This window comes from Alosa pseudoharengus, unplaced genomic scaffold, assembly GCF_046254945.1.
Source record: "Alosa pseudoharengus isolate Yale_2024_CS ecotype anadromous, Long Island Sound unplaced genomic scaffold, YU_APseudo_1.1 YU_APseudo_1.1_scf_6, whole genome shotgun sequence".
Lineage (NCBI taxonomy): Eukaryota > Metazoa > Chordata > Actinopteri > Clupeiformes > Clupeidae > Alosa > Alosa pseudoharengus.
In genome coordinates, this window is record NW_027468848.1 from 3,530,639 (window position 1) to 3,546,097 (window position 15,459).

At 47.7% G+C, this 15,459-nt stretch overlaps 1 protein-coding gene across 5 annotated transcripts in view; it reads left to right on the forward strand.

Moving 5' to 3' along the window:
- Positions 1 to 12,686, forward strand: part of dab2ipa (DAB2 interacting protein a) — a 178,960-nt gene extending 166,274 nt beyond the window's left edge. For all 5 annotated transcript variants that reach the window (XM_076269830.1, XM_076269832.1, XM_076269831.1 and 2 more), the window contains 4 exons: positions 3,284 to 3,418; positions 5,614 to 5,816; positions 6,902 to 6,989; positions 8,526 to 12,686. In XM_076269830.1, the coding sequence (XP_076125945.1) occupies positions 3,284 to 3,418; positions 5,614 to 5,816; positions 6,902 to 6,989; positions 8,526 to 8,693 (594 nt within the window). In that variant the 3' untranslated portion in view covers positions 8,694 to 12,686. The remainder of the gene's footprint in view (positions 1 to 3,283; positions 3,419 to 5,613; positions 5,817 to 6,901; positions 6,990 to 8,525) is intronic.
- The last annotated feature ends 2,773 nt before the right edge of the window (positions 12,687 to 15,459 follow it).

Sequence of the window (15,459 nt, forward strand, 5' to 3'; positions counted from 1 at the left end):
GGGGGCCGGTCAGTTTTTGATCTATACCAGCGATTGCCACCACTTCTCCTCTCATAAAAAACTGCACATTTGCTGTGTTTTACTTGTAGGCCAGACCATGAAAGGAATCTATCAGTGCATGACCGCATATTGTTAATCACCCCTTCATCTCGGGATGCGATGACCACGTCATCAGCATAGCCCTGGACTGGGTCAGGTGACGTCATCAGCATAGCCCTGGACTGGGTTAGGTGACATCATCAGCATAGCTCTGGACTGGGTTAGGTGACAGGACTTGGGGCGGGGCATGTGTACAGAGCCATTTTAGCCATGTATTTAATGCAGTAATGACATTTACAGCACTCCATGGACAGCCAGTTTTAATTCCTACTTCAAGTGGTATTGGTCTGGTGAGGTCTTTTCCACAGATTACTTGTAAGAAGGAATCACTGTATACATCTTTTATTATATCCACATAGATTTTAGGGAGCTGTATCTCTTCCAATGCATCAATCATGACTCTGTGAGGCAAAGTGCCAAAGGCATCTCTGAAGTCAAGAAAGACAATGTATAGTTTAGCAGATTCATGCTTGAAATCGTCAATGGCGGTCTTTAAGCAAAAAACATGCTCATTCATGCCTTGACGATCAATGTAGGCTTTTTGTTTGATGGACAGAATTCCAGTATCAACCAGCCATGGCAGTATTCTTAAAAGCATGCATTTCATGAAAACTTTGTATACAGATGGCAATAGAGAGACGTCCCTCCATGTTGAGGGGTCTTCTGGTACATTGTCCTTTTCTGGTATTCTGTAAATGAGTGCGCCCTTCCATGACCTAGGGACTTTACCATTGAGCAGACAGGTGTTAAATATGCTTTTCAGTATGTGGCAAGACATCTGCCTAGTGGCCTTGAGAGTCTCATAGGTGACACCATCTGAACCACTTGCTTTATTATTAGGCAGATTTACAATTACTTTTTCAATGTCCTCTACTGTAAATGCTGATGTACATGGCGGTGACTCAGTCATTGTGATGTCTAAGTCATTATTCCACGGGGGTAATTCGAGTGAAAGAGTAGATGGATCAGACTGGCATTTTTTCCGATAGTAATTATACACTTGCTCAGTGTCACCAGAGTCTGACGGTGGCGTGGGAAACATACAGTCATTTAGGATAACGTCAATCGCCTTTGCTCTGCGGTGCTGCCACAGGTAGGTTAGCTTGTTTTGGCCTACCTTTTGGGGTTGTCTGCGTTGTTCTCTCGTGGCCGCAGCAATCGCTGGCTGGATCACCTCCCGCAGACACCTTAGATGTTTTTCAATCCATTCGATTGGATCCACAATAGGGATTGATTTTAATCGCACGTTATTACCCAGTGGCAAAGTCCTTAGAATCCGAATTATGTACTTGAGCAATGGTAGTCCAAATTGTCTCCCATCTACGCGTATTGTGGAGTATATTCCGTTTTTGAAGAAGGCTCCGTTGAGAATTGCGAACAACTTTGACCATTTCCTGAAATCTCCGGTGAGTAAAAACTGTTGTTATCCTTGTAATCGTTTAGTATCCAGGCCTTTTCTAAATTGTCTTTCGTGATACTGGAAGTTTGTCCATTCATCTTCTGTCAGCAGTCGTTCGTAATCCGTGAACTCCGTTGTTGATAGAGTATTGTAGGCCGGCGGTAGATGTTGTGGGGTAGGGTCCAGGATTTTAGCATGGCGTTTGTAAATTTTACCGCTTTGTATTGCCTGCTTAAAGGCAACTTTGATGGATGTTATCAAACACATAACAATGAGTGCTGTGCCTAAAATCATGTCGGAAAATTCTCTACATTAACGGCGGCAGTTACGACGGGTGTTTGTTTGGCCTAGTGTGGCATAGGGAGGTCAGACTGGCGTGCGCTCCGCTCCGCCGCCATGATCACACACACCATACACACACACACATACTCATACTCATCACACACACTCTCTCACACACACAAACACACACACACACTCTCTCACATACACACAAACCCACACTCTCTCACACACTCAAACACACACTCTCTCACACACACACATCCACAAACCCACACTCTCACACACCCACACACACACACACACACACACGCACACACACACACTCTGTCTCTCTCTCTCTCTCTCTCTCTCTCTCTCTCTCACACACACACACACACACACACACACACACACATTACAGCACATACAATCGCTTTAATGCCACAATTACAGCAATAATTCATCTTCATCACATGGTACACATGTATACACATGCACTCATACACACACACCTCTAGAATCTCAGACACACACATTGTCTCTGTCTCCCACACTCACACACACACACACACACACACGTACTGTACACGTGCCAGGGTCTGACATAGAGGGACAGAGAGAGCCAGACAGGCTGAAGTAATGGGGCTGGGCTCACTTCTCCCTCGCCAGAATGATTAAATGCCCCTCCACATCACTCACACACACACACACACACACACACACATACACACACACACACACACACACACACACACACACACACACACATACACACAGACATACACACACACACACACACACACACACACACACACACACACACACAGACAGACATGCACACTGAAATTAATCTGCATTAAAAATGGATCCCGGCAGCTTAAAAAAAGACCCACAGAAGTTACAGAGAACTTTGCTAATGTATCTGTGCCACACAAATTCCTTAGAGTGTGTGTGCGTGTGTGTGCGTGTGTGCGTGTGTGTGCGTGTGTGTGTGTGTGTGTGAGAGTGTGTGTGTGTGTGTGTGAGCGTGAGCGTGTGTGTGTGAGCGTGTGTGTGTGTGTGCGTGAGTGTGTGTGTGTGTGAGCGTGTGTGTGTGAGTGTGTGTGTGTGTGTGTGTGTGTGTGTGTGTGTGAGCGTGTGTGTGTGAGTAAGGTTCAACTTTGCTAATGTATCTGTTCCACACTAATTCCTTAGACTGTGCGTGTGCGTGTGAGCGTGTCAGTAAGGTTAAAGCTAAACTCAGAGTTGCAGACTCTCCCAGTGTGAACAAGGTCACTTCCTGTCATGGGAGTCTTTTAAAGCACCAGTAAGGAGTTTTGGTCTGAAGCTAGCACGCTAACGCTAGCACACTACCTCCCTAAAACACGCAAAACCCCCTCTGGTGCAAACAACAGCACAGCTAGTGATGATTGTTGGTGGTCCAGTCAGTGATGGACTGGTCAGTGATGAGACTGCTGCCTGTTGGTGGTCTGGTCAGTGATGAGCTGTGTGTGTGTGTGTGTGTGTGTGTGTGTTCTGCAGGCTCCGTCTCCGGTGAATCCCAACGCTCTTGACCGCACGGCTGCCTGGCTGCTGAACATGAACGTGCAGTATCTGGACCAGGAGGGAGCCGACGGGGACTTCAAGAGCAAAGATGAGCTCACACAGACAGAAAAGGTACCTGTGCCGCACAGCCTGTGTGTGTGTGTGTGTGTGTGTGTGTGTTAGGTGATTTGTACTGTGATCTGCTATGCTGTACTGGATTGAGGGGAATGCTCCTGCTAGACCCCTAAAGCTGAATAAAACACTGCTGATCAGACCCCTAAAGCTGAATAAAACACTGCTGTAATGCTGTAATGTGATCAGGCCCCTAAAGCTGAATAAAACACTGCTGTAATGCTGTAATGTGATCAGACCCCTAAAGCTGAATAAAACACTGCTGTAATGCTGTAATGTGATCAGGCCCCTAAAAGCTGAATAAAACACTGCTGTAATGCTGTAATGTGATCAGGCCCCTAAAGCTGAATAAAACACCGCTGTAATGTGATCAGACCCCTAAAGCTGAATAAAACACTGCTGGAATATGATCAGACCCCTAAAGCTGAATAAAACACTGCTGATCAGACCCCTAAAGCTGAATAAAACACTGCTGTAATGTGATCAGACCCCTAAAGCTGAATAAAACACCGCTGTAATGTGATCAGACCCCTAACGCTGAATAAAACACCGCTGTAATGTGATCAGGCCCCTAAAGCTGAATAAAACACCGCTGTAATGTGATCAGGCCCCTAAATCTGAATAAAACACCGCTGTAATGTGATCAGGCCCCTACATCTGAATAAAACACCGCTGTAATGTGATCAGGCCCCTACATCTGAATAAAACACCGCTGTAATGTGAGCACAGCGGGGTTGCTGTAGCACTGCAGATAACCAGAAGGGTGCGTGTGTGTGTATGTGTGTATGTGCGAGTTATAGTGTGTGTGTGTGCATATGTGTGTGTGTGTGTGTGTGTGTGTGTGTTATAGTGTGTGTGTGTGTGTATGTGTGGGCGGGTTGTATTAACCAGATGTCTGCGGTAGTACTTTAACCTTTGTGGTGTAGAGTCAGGAGCTGTGTCTGTGCATGTGTGTGTGTGTGTGTGTGTGTGCGTGTGTGTGTGTGAGTGTGTGTGCGTGTGTGCGAATGTGTGAGTGTGTGTGTGTGCATGTGTGTGTGTGTGTGTGTGTGTGTGTGTGTGTGTGTGTGTGTGTGTGTGTGTGTGTGTGTGTGTGTGGAGACTCAAAGACAGGCGTAGAGCTGCTGTAGTTCATCTGTAATGTATGAGGCTGGAGATGAGTTTGACTCCTGACTTCTCCAGTGGGTTTATGCAGTGGAGCAAGCTGACCTATAACTGCAAAGAAGAGTGTGTGTGTGTGTATGTGTGCATACGTGTGTGCATGCGTGTGTGAGTGTGTGTGTGTGTGTGTGTGTGTGTGTGTGTGAGTGTGTGTGTGTGTGTGCATACGTGTGTGCATGCGTGTGTGAGTGTGTGTGTGTGTGTGTGTGTATGTGTGCATACGTGTGTGCATGCGTGTGTGAGTGTGTGTGTGTGTGTGTGTGTGTGTTTGTTCTCTCTTGTATAATGGATGAAATCCCTCATCCTTCCCTTGCACTTCTCCTCCAAGCCAGCGGAGGGCGCTGTGTGCCTCTACCTGTCTGTGACTCTCACAAGCTGACATTGCCATCCTGCTGTTAGAAGCTGGAGGTTTATTGTGCAACGGCACGGGGGACAGACCCTTTCACATTGCAGATATTCATTATTCATCAGCCATGCAGTCAGAGTTTTCATTTTGTTTATAAGTGGAGAGACGGAGAGAGAGAGACAGAGAGAGGGAGAGAGAGAGAAGTGACTATAAGACTATATAATGACTATAATACTTTTTAAACATGCCCCTCTCTCTCTCCCTCTCTCTCTCTCTCTCTCTCTCTCTACCTCTCTCTCTCTCTCTGTGTGTATGTGTGTATCACGTGTGTGTGCGTGTGTGTGTGTGCATCACGTGTGTGTGTGTATCACGTGTGTGTGTGTGTGTGTGTGTGTGTGTGCATCACGTGTGTGTGTGTGTGTGTGTGTGTGTGTATCACGTGTGTGTGTGTGTGTGTGTGTGTGTGTGTGTGTGCGTGTGTGTGTGTGTGTGTGTGCGTGTGCGCGCATCACGTGTGTGTGTGTGTGTGTGTGTGTGTGTGTGCATCACGTGTGTGTGTGTGCATCACGTGTGTGTGTGTGCATCACGTGTGTGTGTGTGTGTGTGTGTGTGTGTGTGTGTGCATCACGTGTGTGTGTGTATGCATCACGTGTGTGTGTGTGTGTGCATCACGTGTGTGTGTGTGCAGTACCAGCAGGAGGTGGCGTTGCTGCAGGAGCGTCTGCGTGCGTCTGCGCTGAAGCTGGAGGAGTACGAGCTGCGGCTGGCCAATCAGGACGAGCAGACGCACAAGATGCTGCTGGAGTACCAGTCGCGCCTGGAGGACACCGAGGACCGCCTGCGCAGACAGCAGGACGACAAGGAGCTGCAGATGAAGAGCATCATCACCAGGTACACACACACACACACACCATATACACACACGCACACACACACACACACACCATATACACACACACACACACACACACACACACCACATATACACGGACACACATGCGCACACACATCACATACACATACACACACACACACACACGGACACTCACACCATATATTATCAGAATATCAGTTCACCCGACAGGGCGAATATGACCCCGACAGGGCGAATATGACCCCGACAGGGCGAACATGACCCCGACAGGGCGAACATGACCCCGACAGGGCGAATATGACCCCGACAGGGCGAATATGACCCCGACAGGGCGAATATGACCCCGACAGGGCGAATATGACCCCGACAGGGCGAATATGACCCCGACAGGGCGAATATGACCCCGACAGGGCGAATATGACCCCGACAGGGCGAATATGACCCCGACAGGGCGAACATGACCCCGACAGGGCGAACATGACCCCGACAGGGCGAATATGACCCCGACAGGGCGAATATGACCCCGACAGGGCGAACATGACCCCGACAGGGCGAATATGACCCCGACAGGGCGAATATGACCCCGACAGGGCGAACATGACCCCGACAGGGCGAACATGACCCCGACAGGGCGAACATGACCCCGACAGGGCGAACATGACCCCGACAGGGCGAACATGACCCCGACAGGGCGAACATGACCCCGACAGGGCGAACATGACCCCGACAGGGCGAACATGACCCCGACAGGGCGAATATGACCCCGACAGGGCGAATATGACCCCGACAGGGCGAACATGACCCCGACAGGGCGAATATGACCCCGACAGGGCGAATATGACCCCGACAGGGCGAACATGACCCCGACAGGGCGAACATGACCCCGACAGGGCGAATATGACCCCGACAGGGCGAACATGACCCCGACGCAAAAGCGGGTGATAAGTGGTCATAATGCACAGTGACGTAAACCAATGAGTTTCCATGGCGGCAATACAACTAGGTTTGGTTGAACGTCCATGTAAACATGTCTTAAGAATCAGTGAATATGGTGTACATATGAAATATGAAACTGAGTAACCGTGGTTACCGTGTCCTGCAGGCTGATGTCAGTGGAGGAAGAGCTGAAGAAAGATCACTCTGACATGCAGGCCATCGTGGACTCCAAGCAGAAGGTCATCGAGGCCCAGGTGTGTAACACACACACACACACACACTCTCTATATCACACACACACACACACACACACACACACACACACACACACACACACCCACATAGACACACACGCACACACACATAAAAAAGCCCACAGGCTGTGCCTGCACACACACACACACACACACACACACACACACACACACAGACACAGTTGAAGAACATTCAAATGTTAATCCATCTATCCAACGTTTGAGCTACGGTACATTGGTGTATTCCCATGGTGCATCATCTTGAGAGGAAGGTTGTTTGTCGAAGGTTGTTTGTCGTTCTTAATCAAAATGAAAACTCCTCGTTATTCCCGTTCCCTCCTCACACTTATGTGTTCATCAGAGTTAGTCATGATCATCTCATCATCTCGCCAGAGCAGCGGCTGCACTGCTCCTGATGAACACATCTCCCGTCATTCCCGATGTAAATATGTCATGACGCCGCTCGCAAGTATTAGATCAAAGTTGCAGCAGCACTTCAGAAGAATTTCATTTTGCCACAGAACTGCTCTGGCTGCAGCTGGTGTTCCACTGCAGCTATTTCCCATCAGGCAGTATCGCCCTCTGGTGGCCAAATCAGAAACTACACTAGTTGGCACTAGTCCTGTTCATACATCTCATGCATTCCTATGTCTTACCAACCCAGCACCATGACCAATCAGATCACACTCTATAGTGCATCTACAGACTCCAGGTTACCTTATCACACTCTATAGTGCATCTACAGACTCCAGGTTACCTTATCACACTCTATAGTGCATCTACAGACTCCAGGTTACCTTATCACACTCTATAGTGCATCTACAGACTCCAGGTTACCTTATCACACTCTATAGTGCATCTACAGACTACAGGTTACCTTATCACACTCTATAGTGCATCCTGCAGACTACAGGTTACCTTATCACACTCTATAGTGCATCTACAGACTACAGGTTACCTTATTAATATCTCAGTAGCAACATTTGTAAAATGCATTACCTTGTCACATGACAGCTCATCATTCTCTGGTTCGGTTTGTGGAAGTGTAGGTTATAGAGTGCTAGTGTTAGCCTGCTAGTTAACGAGCATTACTGTGGAAGTGTGGGCTAAAGTGCTAGTGTTAGTCTGCTAGTTAACGAACATTACTCTGGTTCGGTTTGTGGAAGTGTGGGCTAAAGTGCTAGTGTTAGTCTGCTAGTTAACGAGCATTACTCTGGTTCGGTTTGTGGAAGTGTGGGCTATAGAGTTGGGTTGGGTCAAACCAGCTGCAGGTTTTAGGAGAGTCTCTGATCTCTCTTTCTCTATTTTGTTATTGAGAAACCAAAAATAAAAACATGTGAGTCTGTCAGTTTTCTGTTGGTTTGTTAAGATGTACCAGTGAATATACACTATACTTAACTAACAGTCATTCACTCTTTTTCTCTCTGTCTCTCTCTCTCTTACTCTCTCACTCTCTCTGTCTCTCTCTCTTTCTCTGTCTTGCTCTCTCTCTCTCTCTGTCTCTCTCTCTGTCTCTCTCTCTCTCTCTCTCTGCAGGAGAAGAGGATAGCGTCTCTGGACGCGGCTAACGCGCGGCTCATGAGTGCCCTGACGCAGCTGAAGGAGCGCTACAGCATGCAGACCCGCAACGGCATCAGCCCCACCAACCCAAGCAAGCTGCAGATCACCGAGAACGGGGAGTTCAGAAACAGCTCCAACTGTTAACATACACACACACAATCACACACACACACACACACACACACACACACACACACATACTGTACACACACAATCACACACACACACACACACACATACTGTACACACACACACACACACACACACATACTGTACACACACACACACACACGATCACACACACACACCATCTCACACACACACACACACACACACACATACTGTACACACACACACACACACACACACGCACACATATATACATACACATACTCAATGGTATCAGTCCCACCAAACTACAGATCACAGAAAACGGAGAGTTCAGGAACAGCTCGAACTGTTAGTGTGCACACTGTTACACACACACGCACACACACATGCACACACACACACACACACACACACACACACACACACACACACACACACACACACACACATGGAATATCATCACCATCGGACAGAACCAAGGATGAGCACACACACACACATCCCAGCAGAGCCAGGAATTCATCCCCTAAAACACCCAGACCACACCCCCCAACAGCACCAGGCCTGCACCCCAACAGCACCAGGCCTGCACCCCAACAGCACCAGGCCTGCACCCCAACAGCACCAGGCCTGCACCCCAACAACACCAGGCCTGCACCCCAACAACACCAGGCCTGCACCCCAACAACACCAGGCCTGCACCCCAGAGACTCGTGCCATGCTCCTCTGCTCCCCAGTCGCTCTCCCCAAATCTCTCCATCTCTCTCCCCACTGGGGCTGGAACATTAACGGGACGTTCTCTAGCAAACGCTGGAACATTAACGGGACGTTCTCTAGCAAACGCTGGAACATTAACGGGACGTTCTCTAGCAAACGCCTCCAAGCGTCTCCGGCGGGACTTGCCCGGTCTTCCCCCACGTCCAGCGTGTGGCGCTCTCACAGCCAACGGCCGACAGGACTCCACCAAAACCCACCACCCTCTCCTCCATGTCTAGAGAGCAGTGTGCACCACCCTCTCCTCCATGTCTAGAGCGCAGTGTGCACCACCCTCTCCTCCATGTCTAGAGAGCAGTGTGCACCACCCTCTCCTCCATGTCTAGAGAGCAGTGTGCACCACCCTCTCCTCCATGTCTAGAGAGCAGTGTGCACCACCCTCTCCTCCATGTCTAGAGAGCAGTGTGCACCACCCTCTCCTCCATGTCTAGAGAGCAGTGTGCACCACCCTCTCCTCCATGTCTAGAGAGCAGTGTGCACCACCCTCTCCTCCATGTCTAGAGAGCAGTGTGCACCACCCTCTCCTCCATGTCCACCACCCTTTCCTCCATGTTTAGAGCGCAGTGTGCTTGCTTGTTTGTTTGTTTGCTTGCTTGCTTGTTTGTTTGTTTATTCAAGCATCCTGTGCACTAACTTGTTCTCTCTCATCTTTTCAAAGTCCTTCCAGCTTTTGACCTTTTGGTTTGCAGCATGTTGCGTATAAAATGTATTGTTCTGAAAAACAGCTCATGTTGCACTCGTTTTAATTGCACTTCATATATAACATCGGCGGTTTTGTTTTGGTGCCTCCCTCCGCGTAGTTGACCCCCACATCTGGCCTGGATCTGGCCCAGGTGCTGCGTCCTGTCTGTCCGAGCATCGCTCTTGTGTGGTGGCTTTGTTGCGCGTGAGTAGAGTTGCGCGTGAGTAGTATGATGCATTGGGTCTTACCACACGCGCATGCGCGGGCCTCATTGCATTCAGCTCACCAGGGCTTCAACAGCACAAGACGTTTGCTTCATTAAGTGCGCGTGGTGAAGAAAAACAACAGTAACAAGAGAAACGCTCCCAATGCTATTTGTTGTTATTTTCTTGTGCTAAATAGCAGTGTATGTAGGGGCTCCAAGCCCACGTTGAGATGTACATAGAATACTACACACATTTTGCTTTTGGGTTTGTTGATTTTTTTTTCATTATTATAATTATTACTATTCAAACTTTTAAAAGAAGACAATATTGTGTACAGTGAGTGTAACCTGTGTTGAATTCTGTTGTGTCCTTGTTAGCGGAGAGCCCACCGGACAGTAGCGGACTCTGACACAGAGGTCCAGTCAGAACCAGGACTCGGACGGCGTCAGAGAGTCTCTCTCTGTCCAGGCAATAAGCTCCAGAGGGCTGTTCCAATTACGTGGTTTAATGACAACGCTGGTTAAGATAACTCAATAATTACATAAGTGGTAAACCTCCTAATATAAGAGGCCTACAGCTTTGTTTTTGTTAGGAGAGTGATGCCGTGGTGGGCTTCTATTAGGAGGTTTACCACTAGCTGAGAGTAAAGGTTTGTCTGTAAGCCGTGTTCTTGGATCCTCCTGGTGTGATCTCTGGCGGGGCTCCTTTAGATGCGTCCAGGTCTGCGGTACTCTACGGCTCCTTTAGATGCGTCCAGGTCTGCGGTACTCTACGGTTCCTTAAGAGGCGTCCAGGTCTGCGGTACTCTACGGCTCCTTTAGATGCGTCCAGGTCTGCGGTACTCTACGGTAGATGCGTCCAGGTCTGCGGTACTCTACGGCTCCTTTAGATGCGTCCAGGTCTGCGGTACTCTACGGCTCCTTTAGATGCGTCCAGGTGTGCGGTACTCTACGGCTCCTTTAGATGCGTCCAGGTCTGCGGTACTCTACGGCTTCCCCACTTCCGCCCGTGTACTCGTTCCCCATTGGAGGCTGTAGTTACGGCGCTGTGCTGTAGCGCCACCATGAGGCGTGGAGGGCAGAGGATCTCCATTTGAAACGTCATCCACACATACAGTATCTGCAGTCACATTGTTGAGTTTAGACCGTGTGTGTGTGAGAGTGTGTGTTGAGTTTAGACCGTGTGAATGTGAGAGAGAGAGTGTGTGTTGAGTTTAGACCGTGTGAATGTGAGAGAGAGAGTGTGTGTTGAGTTTAGACCGTGTGAATGTGAGAGAGAGTGTGAATGGAGCGTTAAGAAACAGCTCTAACTGTTAGTGTGCACACTGTTACACACACACGCACACACACACACACACACACACACACACAGCGCCAGAGAGAGAGAGAGAGAGTGTGTGTTGAGTTTAGATCGTATGTGTGTGTGTGTGTGTGTGTGTGTGAGAGAGAGAGAGTGAGCGAGATTGTTTGCCCATAGTTAATAATTGTCATTATTCAATTGTATATTTTAAGCATCTTTTCTTGCTTTTTTTTACAATGCATTTTTCCAACTTGGCATTTGTACAGAATTATTTATACTTTGCTTTTAAATTGTGGAAATTGGTTACAGTTATTTATTTAATGTTCTGTTTCTGTTCTGTCCCAGTGTAAAAACAAATGTGTTATCTAAAAAGGTGTTGGCTGTACGAGGACATAAGACTGATGCCCCGCCACAGCAGCAAGCTTGCTTAAACTTGCTTACTTAAAGGCTCTTACACAAACACATTAGATCAGCTGTTTTTATTTGTTTGTACATAAATCCTAACTCTACCATATGAATCTCTTTGAAAGGCAATAGTACCGCATATGCATCCCACTTCACCGGTCGGAGCTGAGCGTGTCAGCGTGTCACTTCCTGCATCCCACTTCACTAGTCGGAGCTGAGCGTGTCACGTGTCACTTCCTGCATCCCACTTCACTAGTCGGAGCTGAGCGTGTCACATGTCACTTCCTGCATCCCACTTCACTAGTCGGAGCTGAGCGTGTCACATGTCACTTCCTGCATCCCACTTCACTAGTCGGAGCTGAGCGTGTCAGCGTGTCACTTCCTGCATCCCACTTCACTAGTCGGAGCTGAGCGTGTCACGTGTCACCTCCCACGGCTCCCGCTCCGCAACCCTCCGTTCTGTGACATGCATGGATGTGGAAGACCGTAAATGCTTCTAACATTTTGTACCATCCCATACGAAGCCTTTTTGTATGTGTGTCTCAAAAGTAACATTTGCAGGATTGCTTTCTGTAAATACATCAGAACTTCAAAAACAGTCTAAACACTATATGAAGAGTTGTTTGTGTTTAAGAAAAAAAAATGTGTCTGTGCAATTCATGTACAATTGCAGCTAGAACTATTAAAGTTTTATTTAGCTATTTTAAGATTCTACTGCTTTGCTAGTTTCTTTTGCTTCCCAGTGTGCTGTGTGTGTGTGCGTGCGCGTGTGGGTGGGTGTGTGTGTGTGTGTGTGTGTGTGCGTGCGCGTGTGTGTGTGTGTGTGTGTGTGTGTGTGTGTGTGTGTGTGTGCGTGCGCGTGTGGGTGGGTGTGTGTGTGTGTGACCGCTGTGCTTGTCTGGTCTTGTCACATGGTTGTAGGCTAAGTGGCAGATAACCCAGTTTGCAGACTCCGTTAGGATTGATCAAGCCCGCCTGCCTGAACTCAAATCACATTACTCAGTTTACAGGCCTGTATTTCATTGCATGGGTTTCACCTGACGTGTAAACATTAGTCTGGCTGGCCATCAGACGACGGTGGTCCTCTACACACACACACATGACAGAGTTGGTCATCTACACACACACACATGACAACAGTTGGTCATCTACACACACACACAAATTACAGAGATGGTCATCTACACACACACACACACATGAAAGAATTGGAGTCTGTCTCAATTGGTGTACTTACGTGAGTACACTTTCGTGTAGTACACTATGTGCACTTTGTGCTTACTGGCGGGAGTGCGCAAATTTTAACAAAATAGTATTGTCTCATATCAAACACTAACTCCGTGCACTTCACGGAAATGACGATCGCAAACATTTTAACATAACTTTATTGGCGTCCTCAACTCGACAGTGACATGGTCATACTGTGTCAAAACATGAACCGTTTATGTTATAACTTGCTTGTACCTCCGTAAAGTCTGTTTTCCACTGCTGCTGCTTCAGCTTTCTCAACCGCGATTTCCACGAGTTTGAAAACGCTCCCTCCCCTTCCGCTATCTGGCCAAGATGGCGTCCGTTAAGGGCGAAAAGTGTCCAGCGTTGCACACTCAGCTTTTTGACCGTTATGAGTGCACCATCCGGGAACTTGCAGCGCCCTTCGTGTCTTTGGAATTTTCAGTGTGAACACCCTCATGCACTCAAATTAGGTATTGTAAGTGCAGAAGTATGCGATTTGAGACACAGTCTTGGTCATCTACACACACACACACACATGACAGAATTGGTCATCTACACACACACACACACGACAGAGTTGGTCATCTACACACACACACACACACATGACAGAGTTAGTCATCTACACACACACACACACACACACACATGACAGAGTTGGTAATCTACACACACACACACATGACAGAGTTGGTCATCTACACACACACACACACATGACAGAGTTGGTCATCACAGTTGGTCATCGACAGACGCAGTAAAGCTGTGACCACAAGCATGTGACTCTTGGGTGGTGATGTCATAGCCAGATCTTGCCCAAAGGGGCCGCATAGCTGTGGTAGCTCAGATGACAGTGTGTGTGTGAGAGTGTGTGTGTGTGTGTGTGTGTTACAGCCATGCGTGGTGTGTGAGTGTGTGTTACAGCCATGCATGGTGTGTGTGTGTGTGTGTGTTACAGCCATGCGTGGTGTGTGAGTGTGTGTGTTACAGCCATGCGTGGTGTGTGTGTGTGTGTGTGTTACAGCCATGCGTGGTGTGTGTGTGTTACAGCCATGCGTGGTGTGTGTGTGTGTGTGTGTTACAGCCATGCGTGGTGTGTGTGTGTTACAGCCATGCATGGTGTGTGTGTGTGTGTGCTACAGCCATGCGTGGTGTGTGTGTGTTACAGCCATGCATGGTGTGTGTGTGTGTGTGTTACAGCCGTGTGTGTGTGTGTGTGTGTGTTACAGCCATGCATGGTGTGTGTGTGTGTGTGTGTGTTACAGCCATGCGTGGTGTGTGTGTGTTACAGCCATGCGTGGTGTGTGTGTGTTACAGCCATGCATGGTGTGTGTGTGTGTTACAGCCATGCATGGTGTGTGTGTGTGTGTGTGTGTTACAGCCATGCGTGGTGTGTGTGTGTGTGTGTTACAGCCATGCGTGGTGTGTGTGTGTGTGTGTGTGTGTTACAGCCATGCATGGTGTGTGTGTGTTACAGCCATGCGTGGTGTGTGTGTGTGTTACAGCCATGCGTGGTGTGTGTGTGTGTTACAGCTATGTGTGTGTGTGTGTGTTACAGCCATGTGTGTGTGTGTGTGTCTGTTACAGCCGTGTATGTGTGTTACAGTCGTGAGGTGTGTGTGTGTTTGTGGATGTCAAGAGAGAAATACACATTAAGCAAAATATATACCCACAAATGCACACACACACATACACACTAAGCAAAATATATATATACCCACACACATTCACACACACATTACCCTGGTTCTAAATGATCACTAAGAGGGTTAAATGAAATGTACAGCAAAATATATACCCTGGTTTTTGCAGATTATGTCTAATTGTACCATAGGCCTAATGAATGTTTGATTAAAAAGTGTAAAAGTAATAAAAAATGAATGTTTGATAAAAAGTATAAAAGTAATAAAAGTTAATGACTGCCTTTGGGAAATGTAGGCTACTCTAATAAGGTGATGTCATAATGACAATTAGCTTAATTAGCTTAAAAATCATGTACACACACAGGTCAGTAAACACATCCGTCATCTTTATTAAAAAAACAAATCATACATTCTTTGTCAGCCTTCAGAACATCCTCTCTTACAGATATGTGGTATAAAAGTGCAAAATACTCAAATAAGCATTAATAATCATTCATGTGAATGAAGCTCTGGCAAAATAACAAATAAGCATTAATAATCATTCATGTGAATAACAA